Below are 19406 nucleotides of genomic sequence, written 5' to 3'. Positions count from 1 at the left end.
TAGGCCGCAGCGAATCCAGGGCATTTCGACAGAAAAGGGGGTTTATTTAAATTTTGAAATACCGCCTTGTGACCTGTCAAAATGAGTTGAAATTTCGCGGCAATCATATATATACCTAACCTACCTACAGAATTTTAAATGTTAGATCTATGTAGAGATACCCACCAATGTTCTTCTTTTACGCATCGTCAACTTCGTCAAGTATATAGATATCGATAAGGGTAATATCACGAGGAAAATAGCTACACCTACATCGAAATCATACGTGTATTCTTTTACTACAGCTAAAAATCCGGAATCTGCGCAAAAGTTTCAAGAGCATATCATTTTTTGAGTTCAAAAATGCGAAAAAAGGAATAACAGAAATTTAGGGTTACTTACTTGATTTTTCATGGGGTTTATCTGGGTCTATCTGATTTTTTCCTGCAACTAATTATCAAATTATTACTCATTGAATTGAATTACTGAGTAAGTATGATACTGTTGATACTTACGATGAACCACCACTTGAATTTTATAATGTTTCCAATCTGAATTGCGGTACCTAGCTGAGCAAGTGAAATTGGTAGATTTATCGATTAATTTGGTCACGTGGTATCCAACTTTTGAGTCATACTCGTATGATGTTTTGATTGAATTCTGCAACAAAATTTTGATTAGGTACTTAATACTTATCTGAATGCTTATAATTATGCATTTTAATTATGTTTTTACACTTTTTGAAGCATTTTCATGAAATTTTTAAAACTTTCAATATTAAAATAATATGTACCTACATATTGCCAGAAAGTTTCATTTAAAAAAAATTGCTGGAAATTTTTACTTTCTTAACAAAAATAACAAGAAGTCAATTTTTTTGAAAATAATTTCAAAATTTTCACTTTTTTGGCAAGCCAAAGAGAATTTCTGCATTTTAATGTAATTGTCAGCATCTTGTTTTTCCGCCAAAAAAACCACTCATCATATGAGTGAAATAGAGCAAATGTGATTTCTCATAACAAACGAGCTCAGCTCGATGGACACAATACCACCAAGAAAAAAAATTGAAAACTTCGCTTATAATTTTTCAGATTCAAGTTTTGATTCGAACAGATCCAGTGGAAGAGACTGAATAGATTTGACCTTGATCATATTACATCAGATCACTGGCCAGTTCGCGTTAGATCTGTTCAGACCTGATCGGATGCAATCATTTTCCTCCGGGTAGCTCTTTCTGAATTATTGGTTAGGTAGGTACTATCTGTATCTAGTATCCACCTTCGCGATTAGTTTTAAAAACCACATACCCCTTCTTCATTCAACTCAACTTGTACTTCAGGAGAGGTTGGTCTGCAGGGTAATATAACATTATTGACTGCTGTATTCGTAACATTCAATACTAATGACTCATTCATGGCTAGAAAATTTTCACCATCTGTGAAATAATACGTAGAAAATTCATCAATAGCTAAAAGGTCAATAAATTTCATTTCTATAATCGATAGTAAGGTAGGTAGGTAGTTCTCATTTATCCAGAATTTACATACGTAAATCTCGATTTTCGTAGCAATGATTATAAAACAACAATAATAGATAGGTAATCTGAAACTAGCGTAGGTCATTTGATGACTAGAGCTAAGATTATGAAAGGAAAATAATCTGCAGATTGTTATGTGCCTTACCGAAAAAGTAGACGTAGATTTTGGCAGCATCGTTGATGTTATTTTTTGATCGGCATATGAAATAACCGGTATCCAAATACGAGTAGTTGGTTAGATCAATTGCCATATTTTCTGGTGAATAAATGTTGCTTGGGAAGGGTTTCAATACGGTCTGTGGAAATAAAATCACAACATTGTAAGTGTATTAGGACGATATTACCTATATCATTCAAATATAGACCCGATTCCGCGAATTCAAATTAGAAAAGAAGTTCTAGTTTCATAACTCAGCCCTTGGTTGTATTGCATTGCATCGGGGACTCGTAGGTACAAGAAAAGGAAACTTGACTTTCAAGTTTTAAAATATACCTAGTGAGTAACATGAATAGGAAAATAATTAGTACTTACGCCGTTTTGAAGCGTCCATTCAACGGGTCCGTTACTTGAACAGCTCAACGAAGTCAACGAGGCTATTTCATATTTTCTAATCACAACTTCGCTTTCATCTGCTAGCGAAATTTTTGCACCTGGAAAGTGATTTGTGGAAGTTAATTAGGAAATTGTGTTCCTCTTGTAGAACATGTCGCTAAGAAAATAAATTGACTTACCTTCGATTAAATATATGGAACTCGCGAGTAGAAGTAGAAAAAATGAGTAAAATAATCCAATTTTCATAGTCACTCAATATCGGATTTACACAGCAACAAAGATAACCAAAAAAACACAAGTTATTCAATCACAAATTGAATGCGTTTTACAAACACAAATAACGGCGAGACTGTGTGCGGAGTCAGAATCGAATAGAAGAACTACCACATTTATTTAGGCAACGTACTCGTAGGATGCATGTGCATTTCTGTGGCTTACTGTCTTCGCCTTCGAAGTCCAGTTCCACGTAGCAAGCCGATGAGATAAGAGTACGATATACTATACCTTGTTTTCACTGTTTTCAGTACCAAATTCGCAGTCTAATGTTGCAGGATTTTTCGTATGCGAAGTCGCTATTTTGCTGACCTTGAATCGAACCAAGACGTATCAAAAATCGCAACTTTAAAGCGCAAGTGGTTGCAATTAATCCATCAGCGGGTAATACATATAGATACTTATATTCACCTTTATGATACGTTATTGAAATAGAAAATGGAGAAAAAACGTCTATATATATTGAATAAGTCGAACCCATCCCCCTCCCTCCACCAGAATGAATATGAAGTTGGATTTACGCGGTTGGGACCTTCTTAATGCCCCATTTGGAGGGGAGATGAAGTTCTAAAAATAAGAGTGAATTTTTCGCGAAAAAATGTTCTGATTTAGCGTCATGAAAATCTGAATACACGAAGCCCCGAAAATAATTTTGAAATTAAAGGACCCCAATTTCAAGTTACAATGGACTGATTTTGCTGCTTTTTCGATTATTCTTAAATATATCAAACACGAAGAAACAATAAAGGTGAGAAATGTTTCATTTTAAAGAGCATGAAATTTTGAATGTTTTCCTCACTTACATTACTCATCTAAGGTTCTTAGTTTTTGAGGTATTTTGAATCCAAATTTTAAATTTCAATAACGAAATCGGAAATTTTGATAAATTTATTTTTTGCGTATTTTTCGGGTATTTTTTCCCCCTTTGGGACTTTACAGGATCGATTTTCCATACTTCGTCGAATTCAGTCTTCAAATACTTACACTAATTTTTTTTTCTGGATAAATTGCCCTCATTTTCAATTGATATCTCTCAGAAATCAACATTTTAACATGGAATTTTTTCAAATTCTTTAGCATACTGAGTTCGAATCGACTCGTTTTTTCCCATAATCAGCAAATCTCATTAAATTCGTTTTGTGCAAACTTCATTTGGGACCTTTTTAGTATGATTTTCCTTTCAATAAGGAAACCTCGTCAACTCGTCTCCTACGATTTTGCTGAAATTTGGTACACTGAAAGTTCATTCATGTCACCAACACCATAGAATCAAGTTTTCAGCTGCTGAAGTTGATTATAGCGCTATCTGGAGCGATTCCAGTGTACTGGAAAAGAACTAATTTTTTCTGGAAGCTCCAGATCGTCTCAAAAATAGTCGCAATCAATTCGAGGGGTCAATTTTAGGGTATAGGGAAAGTTTTGGACACTTTTCTCCAGAAACACTTCAACAAATTTGCTCGAATTCGATATTTAGACTTGGTTTGGCATACCTATGATTTAAGCGAATTGGAGGGGGGGGTGACCGGGGGTTAATATTCGCGGAAGTCCAGATTTTTGGGAGGGGGTAGAGAAGGATGAAAAAGACCATAAAAGTCAAATTAAGAACCAGTCGATAGGAAACCACAAGTTGTATAGCATTTATACGAATTGACATGGAATGACCCATTCAAAATCGGAAGACAAGCATTATGGTCTCGTATCAGAAAAAAAAACGCTGAAAAAATGAAATTAAAGCCCTATTAGGGGAGGTCAACACAATATTTTAATTTCTTCGTTTTTTGTTATATGATCCAATGCGTTGTGAAAAATATTAATAATTCATAAATATTCGTACTTTTAATGCTATAAAAAAATTGACTCACTTGGCTCATCAATCATGCATTCTGATTTTTCAAATAAAAATTTGAACTCACCTGAAACAAAAAACAAATCAACAAAAGGTTAGTGGAATGACAATCATCTTATTTTGAGTAAATAATTTTTTAAAAAAATATCAGAATTCCTATAAAAACATCTGAAAAATGAGAGGAGAGGAGACCCCCCCCCCAGGGGTTGAATCTTTACCCCTCTCAATTTACTCATCTTATGAAAATTCATACAGGTACTTATCGTTACCTTAATGCCAAATCCGAGTATGTCCATACAAAAAAAGTACGATTTTACGCATCACTGATAAGGTTCGGATATGCTCGGAAGGGTTCGTTGAGTTCTGATTGAACATCGGTCAGCTTCGTGCATCTTAGGTGGTGCATTTTAACTGTACTCAGATGCAAATTTTTCAATTCAGGGCTTCCCAGAGTCTTATCAGTGACGCAAAACGACGATGTTTTTTTGGATGGACATACTCGGATTTGGCATTAAGGTAACGATATATGCTATTTTAATAATTATGAATGTTATGCAGAAATTCAGATTCAAAACTACACATTTTTCTCACTGGCCGCCACACCATATCCGGGTAAGTTACGATTTGAAAATTCTGTTTCGTTTGGTGGTCGGTTAAATGAATTTTTTTGCGGCGTTTTCAAAGAAAATTGAGAGCAATTTATTATAAAAATATCTTTCAAAAATTTTGAAATTTCGGAGCTGTGACTCAGAAATTTGAAAAAAAAAATGCAAGAAACATGGTCTTTTATGAGATTTATAACTATATCATTTTTTTTGTAATGGTATTCACAAAACAAAAGGAAGGTATGGAGCTTCAAAAATTTGGTCAAAATGATGTCAAATACCTCGTGACAATCGTTTCATGTGATTTCGAAACTCTAAATACGAATAAAAAACTTATTTTTTTCTTATTCGACCCCTCCAATGCCCCCCTGGATCCCTAAAATTTCTTAACAGTCGAAATATTTGACATAATGTATGTATTTTGGAACCCCTGTTTCAATACTCATTTCCACAAAATTATCGCCCAACTTCGTTCCTCGTACCATTATTGCTACTTAAGTAGATATTACAGTTTTGACTTTTCCTGATCCATTCACGATTTTGTTTCAAGGTTTGGAAAATTCGGAAGTATACGAAAAATTGCTTTCTGGCTACAGATTGGAAAAACCAAAATTCGCTACGAGTGAAATGTAAGTAAATACTTATTGTAGGTAATTACTGATTCGCGGTGTTGTTCAAAATAAATCATTACTCATTATGCTAATTTATCTAACTTTAACAGATACGACATCATGAAGGATTGCTGGAAAAGGCACCCTAAGCAATGACCGCATCATTCAACAAATTAGTTCAAAAACTTGGAGATATTGTCAAACCTCCTACAGAATCTACATACGAGTAGTTTGTCTCATACCATCTGGTGAAGTGGTAGCTATTTTTTTTATTAGGGGCTGATTCCACCATTATACGTATCATAACATTTTCTTACTGAAATATTTTTACCTCTTGTTCATTAAGTAGCCTAAGTTCATTAGGAATCGTACTTCGTAGAGAGGGGGGGATGTAATTCTTTTTTGAAGTTTTTTTTAGAGGATCTAATCATTGTTCGGATTAATGCGACGCTGACAATCAGGTTTTACAGTAAGTAAGGTACCTACCGGATAAATTTTGAAAAACGAAATTTTATATCTTTTTTCATTTGACAAAATTCAACACTCCATCGCGCGAATATTAAAACAACTCGTACTTCGAATTTTTCATTTCATCCGTCAATTCTTATCGCATACGAGGAAATGTTTCCGATTTGTTATCGTTTTATACAGTATAGATAGATATGGTCACATTTATGGAAAATTTATCTGGAAACGAAAAGTCACCAGTGAATCATGACATATTATCATATTATTAAGTATTTTTAAACCATTTGATATCGAATTAACATTTTTTTTTCCAAAAATGTCTGATTTTCTGACAGTAAATCTCAAACTGCAGAGCAAAAATACACGAGTGAAGCAACTTAGAACTTCAACTTCTATGACATCAATTGAAAGCAGAATGATAATGTTATGTGATAGTGACAAATTTTTAGTTTTTTTATTCCTTCGAAGTGAATATTTTTCAAATTCAATAACATTATTTTGTCAACCTAAGGGTCAATTTTTGTAACTTATCGATGCGTCGAACATTGCTTGTATTCCTGCTTGGCCTAATTTGGGCCGTGAAACCTTCAACCAGTAAGTTGCATAAAAATTGGTTTTATATGTATTTGCTTTTACTGACTTTTTGATAAAAAAGTCGAGTACGCATACTCTCTTGCAAATAAATTGACATGGCTTAAATTTTTTCTGTATGTTCCCACAAGGGTTCCTAACCTGGGGTAAAATTTTGAGCACATTTGTCATTAACAACTTTGGCAAAAATCACGATCATCAAAAAACCACTTCCTAAGAATTTTGACGAAAAAACATCACAACTTTTTATCAACTCGCCAAAAACTGACAATACTCTTGGCAAAAAACCGGAATTTTTTGACAACTTTAGCAAGAATTGGTTTGTTTTGAAGGTTTTACCGAAAATGTACTCTAGACTATTTTATATTATGCTTTTTGACATTTCTTCTCCAAAACTGACACTTTGAAAAAAAACAAAGCATCTTTCTTGTCAATAAAAATTTCCCCCTTAAAAAATCATGTTACTCAAAAGTCTCGCCTTTGATCTACACTGTCAAAAAGTTTTGTTTTTTGCCAAAAGTTACTGACAACTGTTATTTTTTCCTCGAGAATTTTCAATAAGTTTTACTCCTTTCCAAAAATTGTCCTAGGTAATAAGTTCTTTTTTTTCAGAAATTGCTAAAAAGCCCTTCTTTTGCTGCAATTTACAAAAGTCAATTTGGTTACTTTTTCAATTTTTTTTTTTTTTTGTTGAAAAAAATGAATAATGAATGAGCCCTGTTTTTACCGAATTTTTGAAAATTAAAAAAATTCAAAGAAACTGTTTTTAAGTTCTTCTGGAGCCTCTGGAAAGTTGAAAAATTTAATTTAGCATTTGGTATGAGAGAACAAGGACACAAGAGTTTCCATACCATTTTGACTTTTCTCTTGCGCGTTGCGTTTAAATTTGGAATTTGGTCACGTCGGTGTTTTCTTTTCTAATTGCTCGCTTTTCTTTTGATTGCAGATCCGCCCGAAATAACGCTCAAGCCGAAAAGCGAACGGGTGCGCAATGGCGCCTCCGTTTCGTTTTACTGCGCTGCTCGAGGTGATCCCAGCCCGACGTTGTATTGGAAAAAGAATGGCAAAAGGATTTCAGAAAATATAGCTAGATATCAGATGATCAATTTTACCGGAAATGGGTTATCATTATTGAGGATAGATCCGACTCGAGCGGTTCGCGATGACGCCACGTTCGAATGCGTCGCCGAGAATGGAGTTGGAGATGCTGTCAGGGCGGAGGCCAAGTTGACTGTGTTCGTAGGTGAGTTTATTTTTTTCGATATTAGCATTTTGTAGTTGATTTGTGTTGTTTATGGCTGGATAAATTTCTTGGAGCGAGTATTGTTGGGATCTTGAAGGTTGTACTTGAAATTTTGATCAGGGATGATGGTCTGAAGCTAAACGGTGATCACTGATCTATGTAGATTATTCTAAATTGAACCTGAAACCGGAAACTTGAACCATAAACCTTGATCTATAATTCCAGCTGCATCATTTGAGATCATTTGGGTTTCAAAGTCGGAGTCCATGCGAATCAATGTGCTTATAAATAACAGCCAGAAAGATCTGAAACTGATGCTTTTTCCAAAGACCTGATGTTGTGAGGTACCAGCAATTTTGGACGATGTCGATTTCGTTTATAGCAATCATTTTTTTTTCAATTTGTTAGTGGTAATAACTAGGATGGGATGATTCATATAAGCGTGATTACTTACAAGGGGGGTTACATGAGAAACTACCTAAGGGGGTTGAATTTGGCCTATGTCTCCCAATGTCACTAGACATGGGTATCCGTTCCAATATTAACAAGAACAACTAAATGTTAGAATAATAATGAAATGAACACCTTACATCATTATTCCGATGATACTACTTATTGTACTAAAAGACATCAATATTACTATAAATGTGTTTAATTATAATATTCTCGACCTTCGTCCCAATATGTCAATCTATGATCCTTGCCATAAGATTGTTGCCGATCATGTAGTTCAATAGTCCATCTATTCCATCACGAGATGGTATAGGTAAGCAAATAGGTATCAATCGACATACCTATATACGAGTCAGGATCCTTGCCCTAGGCCCGTGGATACACAATAATATCAATTAATTGTGCTAACTTATGATTAACCAATGGAGACACCACCATGTAAGTACCTACTTACCAAACACTGCTCATTGTCACACCACCTCTTTTCCTTAGCCTACCCCAATAATAGTGGCTGTCGGTGGGTGCTTTACGAAGAGACACACATAACACACTCTCTACCTGATGATGTCCGGAATCATCTCAGATAGCCGCAAGAAGAGATAAATAGGTATTCGCGATAGGTATTAATTACATTTACGTTAATTACTCTATCGGCGAATGAGTAAATCATTATAGAATTACGACGTTAGAAGTGGAATAAACACGAGTTAAATGTCTCATCGAGAGATTTAATTCGACACTATGAAGACACAATGCCACTTGATACCTTACGCTGCAGACGATAGAAAACAAGCGAGGCTCGTGGACAAATTCTCATACAGAGAAGCCACGATCCAGAAGATCTGAGCTCACCCCTTGTATACATGATTGACAAATTTATGTATAAAATGGGTGTATTGTGTAAAGATACACGTACCAAGTGATTTATGTGCATATTAATTTATGCACCGATAGTTCCTACGTTACGACGATTCCCCTAACCAGGTAATCTTTTTTGAGAATGTCCACCTAGAGGGTGAAGGCATATTACACTATATCAAATTCAAGTTTCAATGATAGGTGGGCGCAAAATTTTGTTGGCTGTTCCCGATTCAAGGATCCAAGCAATTCTACTGGCAAAAAGCGCTCTAAGAAATTGAATTTGGCTTGCGTTTTTGAGGCATATGAAATCTAACGAGTTTTTATTGATACTGGTATAAAATTTCATAAAAAACATTTATTTTAAATTTCTGCAGTCTTATAATGGTGGGGGGAGAAGGGGCCGGTGTGAAGTCCGAAAACCCGCAATTCTGATAATGAATCGGGCGCAAATTTTTTTCAGATAAGGAAATTCAGCACAAAAATGGCTACGAACGCTTCATCAAGTCAGGACACAAAAAATACTACATACTATACTAAGTAGGTACGTATACCCATAGCATAAAGGAGTTCGTTCATCCCATGTTCATTGAGCTATTGTTTGCTAAAAACGGCTGGCACAATAAATGCGTATAGTCGAATTTTGAAATCGATTGAAATTTTGCAAAAAATTCAATTAAGTATAACATATTTATTGGAAATATTTTTTGAAGATAGGTATTTGAGGAATTTTAAGCCCAACGTTGAGTCATGATTTTAGGAATTTTTGAAGAAGTGTCATGCGGCTCATCGAATGAGTTGAAATTTCTCAAAATAATTCAAATTGTATTACCTATAATGGCAAAAATGTTTTCTATTTTGATCGAGTTTGAAAAATTTTGAGTCAAAAAATTGAATGACCGTTCTCGAGATTTTTGAGAAAATGATAATGCTGGATTGAAATTTCACCAGAGATTCAAAAATTGTTATCTACACGATTTTGAACATTTTTTTTCAAGAATTTTCAGCTCGAAAGTGAGTCAATTTTCTATGTGTTTATAATAATTTTTGAAAATAAACCAAATTCCAGGCTGCTTTATAGTTTTTAAAAATCTCAAAAAACAGTTCTGATAGAAATAGGTGTCTCATTTTCTTGCAACATTCAAGATCCAATTATGAGCTCAAAATCCTTCAAAGCCCCTCAAAAATATTTTGGTCAGAATACTTATTTTGCGTCAATTTCTTGTAAAATTTTGACGCATTTTGATTGGTTGCCTGATTTTTTTTCCACGATTTTCAAAACTCATGAACATGATCGTTGTGAGCAATTGAAAGTACTGAGTTCGATTATCAGCTCATTTTTTTTTCAGTTCGGTCACTCTAAGCCACCCATTTCCTCCTTACTAAAGTTCTGAATTTCGAATTTTCAGGAATTATGACATTGTTTTTCGTTTTTTTGTTACTTGAGTGGAGGGTTTTACCCACATTTTTTGGGCTTTGCAGAGACCTCAAAAAAATATGGAAATAGTTTTCAGATCGAAGTATTATTTTAATCTTATTCTTCGTATTTTACTCCATTTTCAGAAAAGAAACTACCTCCGGGATTTCCAAACATCACATCGCAACCCGCGTCGAAAGCTGTCGAAGTAGGCCATACCGCGGTACTCCAATGCATAGCAATTGGAAACCCAACGCCAACCATCACGTGGATACGCGACCAAAATCCTTTAGATATTAATAACAACGATAGATACTCAGTACTCGACAAAGGTTCACCTGGTAAGTGTGCAAAATCGTCATACGTTGAATTTTGAATTGTTTGCCTTTTTGTTTATTTTTCGCGGTATTTTTATTTTATATTTTTACTGTATTTTGTTTGTTTACCGAATATTGCAGGAGCTTTGCAAATCATTAACAGTTTGGAAAGCGATCAAGGCAAATACGAATGTGTTGCCGAAAACAGCGTTGGTAGCGAATATTCTGAACCAGTATCGTTGTTTGTGAAAGGTGAGTCGAATTATTCATCTATCAATTTTTTACTTCAACATCTTCAAAGTAATATGTCAGTTGAATAGAAAAAACATCTTGCGCAGTTCGCAAGATCAACCGACTTTGCTCTAAATAACCCCCAGCAATTTACCAACATTTACCTCAGTAATTTACCAGACATTACCCATTAACCCTTTCGGCTACGAGACAAACTGCCGGATAAAATTCGAAGTGCTTTAAACTAAGGGAGGTCGGTTGCTGCCTAGAACTCAAAATTTGCTGGAAATCACACATTCAGAAAGTATTCATGTCACAAATGGCAATAAACCTTAAATTGACTATTTTTCAATTTATGACACCGAATACCATTATAAATCAAAATCAAGCCTTCTGAGGCATCTGATATTTCAAGATGAAAGTATTGGTAACAAGCATTTTTGAAAATAGAAAAAAAGATGAACTAAAATGAAATTAGTTTGAGTAAAAAAAAGAAATTATTGAAGAAAAAATGGCTTGGGACTTCAGATAGTTATTCAAACTGCAAAGGTTTGAAGGTGTTTGCTTGTGGGAAGATCAAAATTTATGGAAAAATCTTTGTGTTATAGAGAGCATTTTTCAAAATTTTGAAAACTCATGTCACAATTCAACGTTAATTTTCAATGAAATTCTGAGAAATATGTATCATTTTCATCTTCTGACACATACATCTCTCTTGAGATAATTTGCTTGGGTGAGTAAGTTGCCTCAGAAGATGACTGGGTAAACTTTTGCAAGCATTTGAATTTTATGATGGATACTGTGTCATAAAGACTGCGCTCAATCAATTCATTATTTGTAAGATGACTTCTAAAAAGTAATTCCAGTAATTCCACAACATGACGTACGTATTTTATTTTTATTATCTCGTTATGACAAACAGATTGAGGGCTGTATTATGACACAGTATCTATCGTAAAATTCAAATGCTTGCAAAAGTTCACCGAGTCATCTTATGAGGTAAATTACTCACCCAAGCAAATCACCTCAAGAGAGATGTATGTGTCAGAAAATGAAAATGATGTCATACTTTTCTGGTTGAATTGTAACACGAGTTTTCAAAATTTCAAAAAATGCTCTCTATAACACAAAGATTTTTCCATCAATTTTAATCCTCCCACAAGCAATCACCTTCAAACATTTGCAGTTTGAATAACTATCTGAAGTCGCATGCCTTGTTTTTCTTCAAAAATTTCTTTTTTTACACAAACTTATTTTATTTTAGCTCATCTTTTTTTCTATTTTCAAAAATGCTTGTTACCAATACTTTCATCTTGAAATATCAGATGCCTCAGAAGGCTTGGTTTTGATTTATAATGCTATTCGGTGTCATAAATTGAAAAATAGTCAATTTAAGGTTTATTGCCATTTGTGACATGAATACTTTCTGAATGTGCGATTTCCAGCAAATTTCGAGTTCTAGGCAGCAACCGGCCTAACTCAGTTTGAAGCACTTCAAATTTTATCCGTCAATTTGTCTCATAGCCGAAAGGGTTAATTTACCAATTTTCCAATTTTCCAAAAATTACCCCAGCAATTTACCAAAAGTTATGTACTTTGATGATAATTATTGGTGTCTTTTCCAAATGATCTAAACCCAAATACAGACGTCTGATTTTGTTTTACGCTTAGGGGAGATTGTTGTACCCCGGACCTGTTATACCAGGGACCTTTCCCTCACTAACGCCACTTGCGGAATTCGGACCCCACTACGTTTTAGAGCATCACTAGGGTATGCCACAAAATGAACTATATGGGATAAGGTTTTCATTTGAAAATTTTGCACACGATTATCACGTTTTAAAACGAAAAATTACATTTTGCCATGTTTTGTGAACTCATTATGACCTGTTGTATATTTAAAATTTGTCAAAGCAATTAGTGCAACGTGTAGCTACACCATCCAAGTGTAAGTACACATATTCACTTTTTGGAAAAATATTGTGTGAAATTTTGTAGAAATTTTTTTCTAAATTTTGGGAGGTCTTGTACCTGGGACCAAATTTCATCGTGTACCACGGACCGCAATTTTTTCATCTAATTTTCACGAATTTTGATACTTTTTCAGATGCCAGGATGCCCTTTACACAGTTTTTACATTGTAGCATCTGAAAACGTTTCAAAATTTATTTGAAATTGGTGGAAATTTGAGGAAAAATCTATGGCCCGTGGTACAACATGACAAACTTATGAAATTTTTTGTAAAAAATTCTGCAAAATTTTATATGATTTTATTGTAAAAAGTAAATATGTATAATGAATGTCTATGATCCATACGTGAACTTTATGCCTTCACGGCCAACTTTTAGGCATTTTCCAGGGTAAATTTCCTTTTGGTCCTTGGTACGTGACCCGTTGTACCATGGACCAAAAAAAAGTGACTTTTTCAAAAAATTCTGGAGGGGAGGGGAATGAGTTTTAAACAAATGTGAATATCTCGTTTTTTTTGTAAAAGACCATTCTTTGATGCACCCTATTCACATTTTCAAAAATAATTAATGGGTGGAGTCCATTCCCAAAAAACGAAAAATCGGTCCCTGGTACAACAATCTCCCCTACCCATGTCCTCCAGAGCGTCAGCCCCCCACGGATAGGCTGGGTATGAGCAAAACGAAATCAGATGCCTGAATTTGGGTTTAGATCATTTGGAAAGGACACCCAAAAATTCCTCTACAAACAGAATTAAATTGCATCGCATTTTCATTGCAGAAAAACAGCACATAACAATCCTCTATAACAATACATTTGGCGATGTAAATGCTGACATCGGAGAACAATTCAAGTGGATCGTAACAGTAAAATGCACTAATGAATGTTCTATCAGTTGGTAAATAAGCATGCCAATGCACCACAACACTTATTAATCACCTTAATACTGATAACGATATAATTTTCAAATATGTACTTCCATGATGTTCCAAAACAGGTATCACGATGGTAAAGAGATTCGATCAGAAAACAGTCCAATTTCAGAGAAATATAACACCACGTCAGATATTCATCACCGTCATAGTGGGACAAAGATATCAGAAAGATATACTAATAAAACAGTGCAACTTGCGATAAATAATATAAGTATTTTTGATTTTGGCACCTATCGAATGCGAGATACCCATAATAACAAGGATTTACCAATCGAATGTAAATTAATCGTAGAAGGTAAGATGTCCTTTATTTACCTTTCAAATACTTACTCTTCTTCTTCCTCGCTTGCCCATATCCGGACATTGCGACTACAAAATCCCCGCAACCAGTTCCCTCCAGCTATCTCTGTCCTCGGCCTTTCTTGTGCACTCTCCCAGTGATATTTTGGCAGTTTTCTTGATCAAGTCTGTGTATTGGGTGGGTGATCTTCCCCTTCCCATCTTGCCTTCTATGTGGCCTTGGAATGTCAACTTTTCCAACTTGTCCAGTCTCACGCTCTGTCCTAAGTAGCGCAGTATTTGTCTTCTGATGACTATGCTTAGCCTTTCCTTCACACCCAGTTGTTGAAGTATTGACACGTTTGTTCTTTTCTGGACCCCATGATACCCTTAGCATGCGTCTATAGCAGTACATTTTGAATGCGTCAATTTTATCTTGATCTGCCTTGCGTATTGTCCAGCACACTGACGCATACAGGAAGATGGAGAAGACTAGCGTTTTTACTATTCTCAGCTTTGTGGCCTTTGTAATGTTGTGGCTTTTCCATATCCGGTTGAGCTTTCCCCATTCCCATTGCTGTCTTTGCTATAGCCGACCTTCTCCTAATTTCTCTGGCTAAGCTTCCCTGATTTGTTATTAATGAACCAAGGTACACGAAGTCCTGCACAACCTCTATACTATCAATCTCCAATATTAAGGGTAAGGTGCTCTAATGTCGACCACATTTTTTCTTTTGGCTGCCAAATGAACACGTTTTGAGATAGAAATCCCGGAAATGGCTTAAAATACAGCTTGATCCTTCCCCCAACACATGCCAAAAGCTCATTGACATCAATAAATTTCTAAAGTTTTTACAAAAGTTTTTCCTCAACAACTCAAAAATTGAATTTCAAATTTTTGGGTTCTAATTCCGACCTGACCACCCCCAAAATTGAAAAATAAAAGTGTAAAAAAGATGTACAAAATCAATTTATTTGCGAGTAATTAAAATTCTTTTCATAACTCTATCATTTATTTAAGCAATAGCTAAAAAAATACTGATTTGTCGAGAGCATTCCAATTGTGTTTTCCCGCAAAATGACCCTACTTTGAGAGACCACCATTCTACAGTAGGGGCAGGTGAAAACTGAAAACTTTTTGGGGCAATTTTAACTCCAAATCTTCAACATAATATTTTAATTTTTAGCAAAATCAAAGATTGCGTAAATTTTTCAGATCCACCCTAGTTGGTAGGCATAGGTAATGTGATTTGTTTGTAATTTAGGAGAAACATGAGGTGGTCAACATTAGAGCACTTTTCAAAAAAAAATTTTTTTGAGAAATTTTTCAACTTACCTTCATCAAATTTGTAAAATTCTTATTTCATTGAATTCCTCGTCTTTTTTTATTCTCAAAAAATACCTCACATAATTAGAATCACATGAATCACCGAAGTCATAAAACGCAATGTGAGAGGCACCAAAAAGTTTTTGACCCTTCAAAACCAATTTTCTGCTCTATCTAATTCAATTTTGGTTTTAGGGTTACGATTTTGGTGTCATTCGTTTTGTCTGTGAAAAAGGAATAGAAATACATTTTTTCCGGAAAGGTTCCAGCATAATTTGAATGAAATTGGCAGGTGGTCGGCATTAGGGCATCTTACCCTTACAGGTCTGTTCTTTTGCTTCCTATCAATTATCATTATTTTCGTTTTTCCTTTGTTGACTCTCAGGCCTGCCTCATTGCTGGCTTCTTTGATTTTCCTGAGCATTTCCTTCATCTCATCTGGTGTTTCTGAGAGCAGGGTTGTGTCATCAGCATACCGTAAGCTGACAATGTCTTTCCTCCAATTCTGACTCCCTTTTCCCAATCCTCTAGGGCAGTTCTCATTACCCATTCTCCATACGCATTGAAGAGGATTGGGCTTAGTATGCATCCTTGTCTCACTCCCTTTGCTGTATGGAAATGATTGGTGAGCTCTCCTTCAACTCTCACCTGTGCCACATTGTCCTCATACAGATCTTCAGACTGACAACGTGCTCTGGTACTCCAAGCTCTTGGAGGTTTTGCCAGAGGATATTCCAGTTCACATTGTCAAATCGTTGCCTTAGTTGCAAAGTAGCGTATGTCCATCTGTTCACTTGATACTTCGTGTAAAAGTGCTTTCAATCTGGAGCGCCATCTATTGGGTTTTAGTGGTAGCCAATGGGTAAGTATGCTGGTGGGACATGTCTCCGACATACCTACCCATTGGCTACCACTAAAACCCAATAGATGGTGCTCCAGATTGAAAGCACTTTTACACGAAGTATCAAGTTAACAGATGGACATACGCTACTTTGCAACTAAGGCAACGAAATGCCTTCTCCTAGTCAATGAAGCACATGTACACTGGCTTGTTGAATTCTCTTGCCTTTTCAATCATTTGGTGTACATTTAGGATTTGTTCTCTTGTGCCTCTTCCTGGCACAAAACCCGCCTGTTCTGGTGGTATCTGTGGCAGGATGTAAGCGTTGATGCGCAAGTGTATGATTGCCAGCAGTACCTTGCTTGCGTGTGATATCAGTGATATAGTTCTGTAGTTCGAGCACTCCATCTTTGAGCCTTTCTTGTGCAGAGGTACATACATAGATGTAGTCCAGTCTTTGGGCCATTTTCCTTCTTCCCAGACCTTGTTGCAGATTCTGTGCAGCACTGTTATGCTTTCCTCTATAAAATCACAATTTCACACTTTGGAGTGGAAAACCTTGGAAATATGAGTAGGTAGGTAAGGTACTATATCCAACGTTCTACATATAGCATTAAAATGTTGCCACATTTCAAAATCTCAATTCCTAGTACAGTAGGTCAATCACAAAATACACAAACCTACTGTCAACTCCTGAGCAAATAGTCTATACTTAAACCTGATTCATTGGTGTTAGAATTTAGAAAGGCCTTTCGAAAACAACTTGAGTTGATTCCTTTTCATCTCTCACAACTGTTGAGCATTGGGAAGAAATCACGTACCTATGCCTACGTTCTATTGCAAAATTTTATTTTTAGACGCACCGAAGATCAATCTATCAGAAAGTGTTGCGATGCTGACGATTAATAAGTCACAAAATTATGATTATAAAAGTAACCAGAAATTCCAGATCAACTGTTCAGTGACCGGTTACCCTTTGCCACAAGTTAAATGGTATCAGAGCAATTCAGATTCTTTAGAACATACCTATCAAGAAATTCCGGTAAATTTCAGACCCGTCAAGAATGAATTGGAAAAATAACGAATTGAGTCTACCTACATAGTTTTTACAAATATTCACAGGCATCTGATTACAACACTACAAACTATACTTCATATTATTTGATATCAACGCTCAGATTTCAAAGTGATGGAGAAAAAACTATTTTCTGTCGCGCAACAAATGAAAAGGGAACACGGGAGAAATTCCATCGTCTCCCTGCCAGAAGTATGTATCATTTTTTTTTGATATTTCAACCAATGCTAAACCTGCTTAAAGAATTAAAGATACATGCCTACTGCTTTTTAGACCATTCAGAAGGAAATACACACTTCGAGTATACAATTGAAGTTTTAATTTTCATCTGCCTTTTATTAACTGGAATAATACTCTACGTAATGATTCGGTTCTGCAAAGAAAAAATGGTATTTTTCACCATCACACTAATTGTACATTGACTTTCAATTTATGCAAGTATTCACATTTTTCATAATTTCATTATGAATGATTTGTTGCAGAAATTACAAAAAATTTTAGAAAAATATGGGTTGCATGAATGCAAAGAAAACGCAGTTCTCACCATAAACCCTGACCTGGACATCGAACAACAAACTGTTCGCATACCATACAACAAAAAATATGAATTTCCCAAACGGAACTTGGAATTTGGTAAATATATCATTCAACAATAGAGAAATAAGTAGGTAGGTAGATACATACCTAATCCCATGACAGCAAAACACTATGAAGTGTATAATTTCATAGAGTCGCCTACTTCAGTTCAGTATTTCCTCACATCGTATCTGCATGAAGTTTTTCCGAGTTCAACCCCCCCCCCCTTCCTTTCAACGCACAAAAGTTCATTGTCTGTCAAATGAACAATGATCATACAGGGTACATAAGTGAACCGAGCATGGCAGCGAAAAAATCATTCCGACTCTCTAATAGACTAATAAGATGCTCGGTTTACTTGTACATCCTGTATGTACTACACATAAATTTTTACATACTTCTTGGATATGAATTTTCAAAAAATTTCTGCCCTTGCTTTCTAAGCAGAAATAATATTATGCCTAGACCTACATCAGTTTTTGTAAAATTACAGCTGTATTTTGAAGACTTGCAAGAAAACACTACAAATTTTGGGAAAAATTTTCACTTTTAGCCCTCCTAAGATGAAAATTCAGAATACAATAATTTTTTCCTTGAATTTTTTTCCAGGAGAAATACTAGGATCTGGTTATTTTGGAATAGTTAAAAAAGCGGAAGCTCGTGGTATTGTAGCAAAAGATGTGAAAACAACTGTAGCTGTAAAAATGGCCAAAGACCATAATGACTCTTTAAGCGTAAAAGCTCTCGCTTCCGAATTGAAGATCATGATTTATTTGGGACAGCACATAAACGTAGTTAATTTATTGGGAGCCTGCACTAAAGATTTGATTAAAGGTCAGTTTTATGAAGTATTTTATTGTGAAGATGAGAATTTAGAGCACCGAAGTGGTAACTTGAGTATATCTGTATATTCTATCGTATGAATTTCCATAACCATTGAAATGACCTTTTTATTTCAGGAGAATTAGCAGTGATAGTAGAATATTGCCAGTACGGTAATTTACGTGAAATTCTCTTGAAACACAGAAACAATTTCGCGAATAAAATTAATGGAAATGATGAAATTGATATCAGTATTGCTACTGCCAATTGGTGAGAGTTTTGTAGGGTCGCAAATAAGAAGTACACAAATTTTGATATAATCACTATAAGCTATTGATCCAGAGGCGAATTGCCATTCATTCTACCATTCATTTAGAGAACTAGGTAAAATATTTTGGAGAAGGGTCAATAAGTTACCCGAATTCTCTCCTGTAAAGAGGAAAATAATTTCGTACATTAGACCTCAAATAATGATTTAATATTTTTGTATTATTAAGTACATAGGTAGGTAGAGGTACAATGCAGGAGTGCCAGGGAGTAGCGAGAGAAACTTCACATTTGGATAAAATCGGGACTCTCTAAAAAAAATAATAATAATAAT

At 35.1% G+C, this 19406-nt stretch overlaps 1 protein-coding gene and 2 long non-coding RNA genes across 3 annotated transcripts; 2 read left to right on the top strand and 1 right to left on the bottom strand.

Moving 5' to 3' along the window:
• Positions 1-172: 172 nt before the first annotated feature.
• LOC135838517 (uncharacterized) lies at positions 173-1405 on the bottom strand. Its single transcript, XR_010557423.1, has 4 exons — positions 1287-1405; positions 495-639; positions 382-429; positions 173-299 (listed from the first exon to the last, which is right to left on the bottom strand). It is a non-coding gene; the product is annotated as an uncharacterized LOC135838517 (long non-coding RNA).
• Positions 1406-13737: 12332 nt separating this feature from the next.
• On the top strand, positions 13738-14045 carry LOC135840188 (uncharacterized). The gene is made up of 2 exons (XR_010557709.1): positions 13738-13848; positions 13948-14045. It is a non-coding gene; the product is annotated as an uncharacterized LOC135840188 (long non-coding RNA).
• A 3105-nt stretch (positions 14046-17150) lies between these two features.
• On the top strand, positions 17151-19079 carry LOC135839033 (vascular endothelial growth factor receptor 1-like). Its single transcript, XM_065354876.1, has 6 exons — positions 17151-17374; positions 17455-17599; positions 17681-17796; positions 17890-18040; positions 18593-18871; positions 18943-19079. The coding sequence occupies exons 1-6, from the start codon at positions 17156-17158 to the stop codon at positions 19077-19079; spliced, it is 1047 nt and encodes a 348-aa protein (XP_065210948.1). The 5' UTR covers positions 17151-17155.
• The last annotated feature ends 327 nt before the right edge of the window (positions 19080-19406 follow it).

The sequence above is a fragment of the Planococcus citri genome, chromosome 3, assembly GCF_950023065.1.
Source record: "Planococcus citri chromosome 3, ihPlaCitr1.1, whole genome shotgun sequence".
NCBI classification, from domain to species: Eukaryota; Metazoa; Arthropoda; class Insecta; order Hemiptera; family Pseudococcidae; genus Planococcus; species Planococcus citri.
Note: the sequence above shows the minus strand (reverse complement) of the source record. Positions and strands in the feature narration are given on the sequence as shown.

Coding starts and splice junctions, on each gene's coding strand:
- LOC135839033 (XM_065354876.1), top strand. CDS start 17,156: ATGCCTACGTTCTATTGCAAAATTTTATTTTTAGACGCACCGAAGATC. Junction 17,375..17,454: donor ATACCTATCAAGAAATTCCG/GTAAATTTCAGA, acceptor AAATATTCACAG/GCATCTGATTACAACACTAC. Junction 18,041..18,592: donor CAAACGGAACTTGGAATTTG/GTAAATATATCA, acceptor ATTTTTTTCCAG/GAGAAATACTAGGATCTGGT.